This window comes from Macrobrachium nipponense, chromosome 6, assembly GCF_015104395.2.
Source record: "Macrobrachium nipponense isolate FS-2020 chromosome 6, ASM1510439v2, whole genome shotgun sequence".
Lineage (NCBI taxonomy): Eukaryota > Metazoa > Arthropoda > Malacostraca > Decapoda > Palaemonidae > Macrobrachium > Macrobrachium nipponense.
Genome location: NC_061108.1, coordinates 103,449,578 through 103,454,577, shown reverse-complemented (window position 1 = coordinate 103,454,577; position 5,000 = coordinate 103,449,578). Strand labels below are relative to the sequence as shown.

General features: G+C 31.5%; 1 protein-coding gene across 1 annotated transcript in view; it reads right to left on the bottom strand.

Annotated features, from left to right (window-relative positions):
- LOC135216779 (exocyst complex component 7-like) overlaps positions 1–5,000 on the bottom strand; it is a gene marked incomplete in the record, with an annotated part of 204,491 nt that overhangs the window by 139,217 nt on the left and 60,274 nt on the right. The window contains 1 exon segment of the mRNA XM_064252262.1: positions 2,665–2,779. Within this exon segment, the coding sequence (XP_064108332.1) occupies positions 2,665–2,779 (115 nt within the window).

Genomic DNA, 5,000 nt, shown 5'->3' with positions numbered 1-5,000 from the left:
GAAATGGTCGAGAAACGCAATTGTAAGCTAAAATTCTTATATTATAGTAATATTCAATCATTTGCCTTCATTTTGCAACAAATTGGACGTCTCTAGCACAATATTCGATTTATGGTGAATTTATGAAAAAACTTTTTCTTATAGTTCGTGCGATAACTCTTCCGATAAATTTTTTCGTGCGATTGTCCCTAATGTTTGCACCCTTTTAAATTTGCCGTTACATAAATTTTATATATATATGGAAATGTGCGCAATTTCTGCACAATACAACAAAAACAACCCATGGTTGTAGCTTTATCAGTTTTGAAATATTTTCCATATAAATAACGTTAAGAATGGCAAAATTTCAACTTTCGTCAACTTTGACTCTACGAAATGGTCAAAAAACGCAATTGTAAAGCTAAAACTCTTATATTCTTAGTAATATTCAATCATTTACCTTCATTTTTGCAACGATTGGAAGTCCTCTAGCAATATTTCGATTTATGGTGAATTTATGAAAAAAAAAAAAAAAAAAAAAAAAAAAAAAAATTACGTTCGCGCGGTCAACTCTTCCGAAAAAATCAGAATTTTTTGTTTTTTTTGCGATTGTCGAAATGTATTTGCACCATTTAAAATTAGCTGTTACATAAAGTTTTATATATGAAAATGTGCGCATTTCATGTAGAATACAACTAAAAATGATTGAAGGTTGTAGCTTTTCTCTTTTTTCGAAATATTTGCATATAAATCACGATAAATAGAAAAAAAACCACTTTTCGTTCGGTCAAATTTGACTCTACCGAAATAGTTGAAAACGCAATTGTAAGCTAAAACTCTTACGGCCTAGTAATATTCTCTCATTTTTCTTCATTTTGAAACAAATTTGAAGTCTCTAAAACAATATTGTGATTTATGGTGAATTTTTGAAAAATATATTTACCTTCACTCCGCGCGCCGATTCGCGGCCGCAAGTCTCCGAAATACGTTACATGGCATTATCCTAATATTTGCTCCTTTTCATATTAGCCTTTTTATAGAGTTTCATATATCAAAATGTGCGCAAATTGCATGAATCAATACAATCGACCAAAAAAATAATTGAAGGTTGTAGCTTTTTGCATCTTCGATATGTGCATATGAAAAAATATATATATTAAAATTTCGACATTCGGTCAAATTTAACTCGTCTGAAATGGTCGAAATCTGCAATTCTAATCTAAAACTCTTACAGTATCGTAATATTCAATCATTTGTCTTAATTTTGAAACAAATTGGAAGTCTCTAGAACATATTGTGATTTACGGTGAATTTTTTGAAAAAAATATTTTTTGCGTCGCGCGTTAACAAATTCGTACATCATTTTGTGATAATATTTTTCCGGTGTTGCTTTTATTGTTTTACAATGTATTATATACAAAATGATTGCAATTTAGTGTACAATACAACGCAAATAAAAGTACTGGTTAGCTTTGACAGTTTTCTGCACAGCGTGATTTGAATACAATTATGTATGAATTTTTTTTTTTTTCCGCTACCATATATCGCATTATTTACATATGATAATGATATTATTTTTCATTTCTGATGGTTGCATTCTAAACTTCAGGCAATGACAAAAAAAGGAGCCAAAAATGAACTCTTAATCTTCAAAAGTACGCGCGCTGTAATTTTTTGAAAAAATTATTTTTTTCCACTTCCGCGCTCACTCCAAACCGGCCCGGTATACGGGAGACGTTTTGATTTTAGGGCTCCGGCGTAAGAGGGTTAATAAACATACAAAAAGTTCCTGATAAGTTATTTTACTTCACTGTGTGAATACATGCTCTAAAATTCTGAGATTTGTGGTCAAAAGCAGTGTAACTGTACTAAAATGTTCTGCAGAACAGGATATCATTGTTAATCAAAGGTCTTGAAACTGTCCGTCAAGTGAAATTTTTTTAAGAAACTGAGTGACACTTCTGTTTCATTATGCAGATGTGCCCTGCAGTTCTAAGATTTATGATTAAAGGGAGTACAACTCTCAGCATACCACTGCCACACCCCATGAATTTGACGCATTGTTGATTACTCCATTACATACCAATGGATTTCAGTGATTCTGACTCGGACTAAATGTCCCAAGTCATCTTCAAGATATGATTAAACCAAATTTTCAGCACAATATCTACTTTTTTGGTATTTCCATTGTCATGTAACGTATATAATTCCCTTGTTTTATCTCAATAGTCTTTAAGGTACTATTTTGTGCAGTGTGTACAGGTGTGTATGTACATGAGCACCACAAGAAACACTACTTGCATACTGTGGTACCCCCTTCCCTCTCCCTCTCTGGTACTTTTTACATAAATTACTGTATTTTATGATCCATGTCAGTATGCTCCTCACAAATGCACAAAACAGCTTAGCATTTCTTATGAAGGGGAGTACATTTCTCACCTCTCATGGGGCTTTGTAGATATTGTAATGACAAAAGTGACAGTACAGTATCCATATTTTTCTTGTAAACTGATTAAATAACTTCCGACTCCAGCAATAAGGATTACATTCTATTTGAATCTTTAAAAATCTGTTATAATCAGTAAACTCACGGTATTCAAGAGTATAGTAAAACAACAAAGCTAATTTGTTTGTCAAATAAGAAACAAAAGGTAATACTATATACTAGAAGTACAGGAAACAAACCTTCCTCATCTAATAATTCTATGGTGACAACAGGTGGAACTGGTTTTTGGTACTTTTTCAATTCATCTCTGAACTCTTTGCTTAGAGCATCTGTCCCAGCTTCAAATAATGTAGTCTGTAAAAAGAAAAAAGAAAGCTATACAATATTGTAAAAGTTATTTTTTTGCATTAATAAATACAACATATAAACCAAATGTGTTATGAAATAATCCATCATATTCACTTAACCCTTAAACGCTGAAGGGGTATATTAAAAATCGTCTTCAGTGTGCCGAGGCAGTCTTGGAGTGAGCGCGGAAGTGGAAAAAATATTTTTTTCCAAAAATCACAGCGCACTTAGTTTTCAAGATTAAGAGTTCATTTTTGGCTCTATTTTTTGTCATTGCCTGAAGTTTGTATGCAGCCATCAGAAATGAAAAAAATTATCATTATCATATATAAATAATGCAATATATGATAGCGCAAAAACGAAATTTCATATATAATTGTATTCAAATCGCGCTATGGGCAAAACGGTTAAAGATAAAGTGTTATTTTTTTTTGTAATGTACACTAAATTGCAATCATTTTGGTATATAAAACATTGTAAAACGATAAAAGCAACATAGAGAAAATATTATCACAAAATAATGCATGAATTCGTAACGAGCGGACGTAAACAAATATTTTTTTCAAAAATTCACAATAAATCTAAATATTGTCCTAGAGACTTCCAATTTCTTTCAAAATGAAGACAAATGATTGAATATTACTATACTGTTAGAGTATTAGCTTACAATTGCAGTTTTCGATCATATCTGACAAGTTAAAGTTGAACAAATGTCGAATTTCTTTATATATTTTTTTTATATGCAATTATTTCAGAAATTAGAAAAGCTACAACCTTCAAATATTTTTCGTTTTATTCTACATGAAATTGCGCACATTTTCATATATAAAACTCTATGAAATGCCTAATATGAAATGGAGCAAATATTCCGAGAATGCGACATACGCATTTCGGAGATTTGTGGCAGAGAATCCGCGCGCGGAGGGAAGGAAAGTTTTTTTTTTTTTAAACTCACCATAAATCCCAAATATTGTGCTAGAGACTTCGAATTTGTTTCAAGATGAAGATAAATGACTGAATATTACTAGACTGTAAGAGTTTTAGCTTACAATTGCGTTTTTCGACCATTTTGGTAGAGTCAAAGTTGACCGAACGTGGTTTTTTTCTATTTATCGTGATTTATATGCAAATATTGCGTAAATGAGAAAAGCTACAACCTTCAATTATTTATTGTTGTATTCTACATGAAATTGCGCACATTTTCATATATAAAACTTTATGTAACGGCTAATTTAAAATGGTGCAAACATTACCACAATCGCACGTATGATTGTTTCGGAAGAGTTACCGCGCGGACGTAAGGAAAATGTTATTTTTTTCATAAATTCACCATAAATCGAAATATTGTGCTAGAGACTTCCATTTTGTTAAAAAATGAAGGTAAATGATTGAATATTACTAAAATATAAGAGTTTTAGCTTACAATTGCGGTTTTCGACCATTTCGGTAGAGTCAAAGTTGACCGAAGGTTGAAAATTTGTCACTTATCATTTTTTATATGAAAATATCTCAAAACTGATAAAAGCTACAACCATAGGTTGTTTTTAGTTGTATTGTGCATAAAATTGCGCACATTTCCATATATAAAACTTAATGTAACGGCTAATTTTAAAATGGTGCAAACATTACCACAATCGCATGTATGATTTTTTTCGGAAGAGTTACCGCGCGGACGTAAGGAAAAAGTTTTTTTATAAATTCACCATAAATCAAAATATTGTGCTAGAGACTTTCAATTTGTTGCAAAATGAAGCTAAATGATTGAATATTACTAAAATATAAGAGTTTTAGCTTACAATTGCGTTTTTTGACCATTTCGGTAGAGTCAAAGTTGACCGAAGGTGAAATTTTGGCACTTATCGTTTATTTTATATGAAAATATCTCAAAACTGATAAAAGCTACAATCATGAGTATTTTTTTGTTGTATTCTACATAAAAGTGCGCACATTTTCATATATAATACTCCATGCAACGGATAATTTAAAATGGTACAAAAATTATGTCAAAGTGACAAAATAATTTCAGAGTCACCAATACTTTTTAGTGTGGCAAGAAAGAAATTCGCGCTTGCGTGCCTGCGTAACAATTGTAAACAAAATAACACCTTGATCCGGGAACTCCCAGCATCCCCCAAGGCGCGTGATTCAAGAGTTTTCGGCTGGTAGGCCTATAAGTATTTTTCCGCGAATTTTTAAAAAAACTTTTGTATGTCGACGTAAAATACGT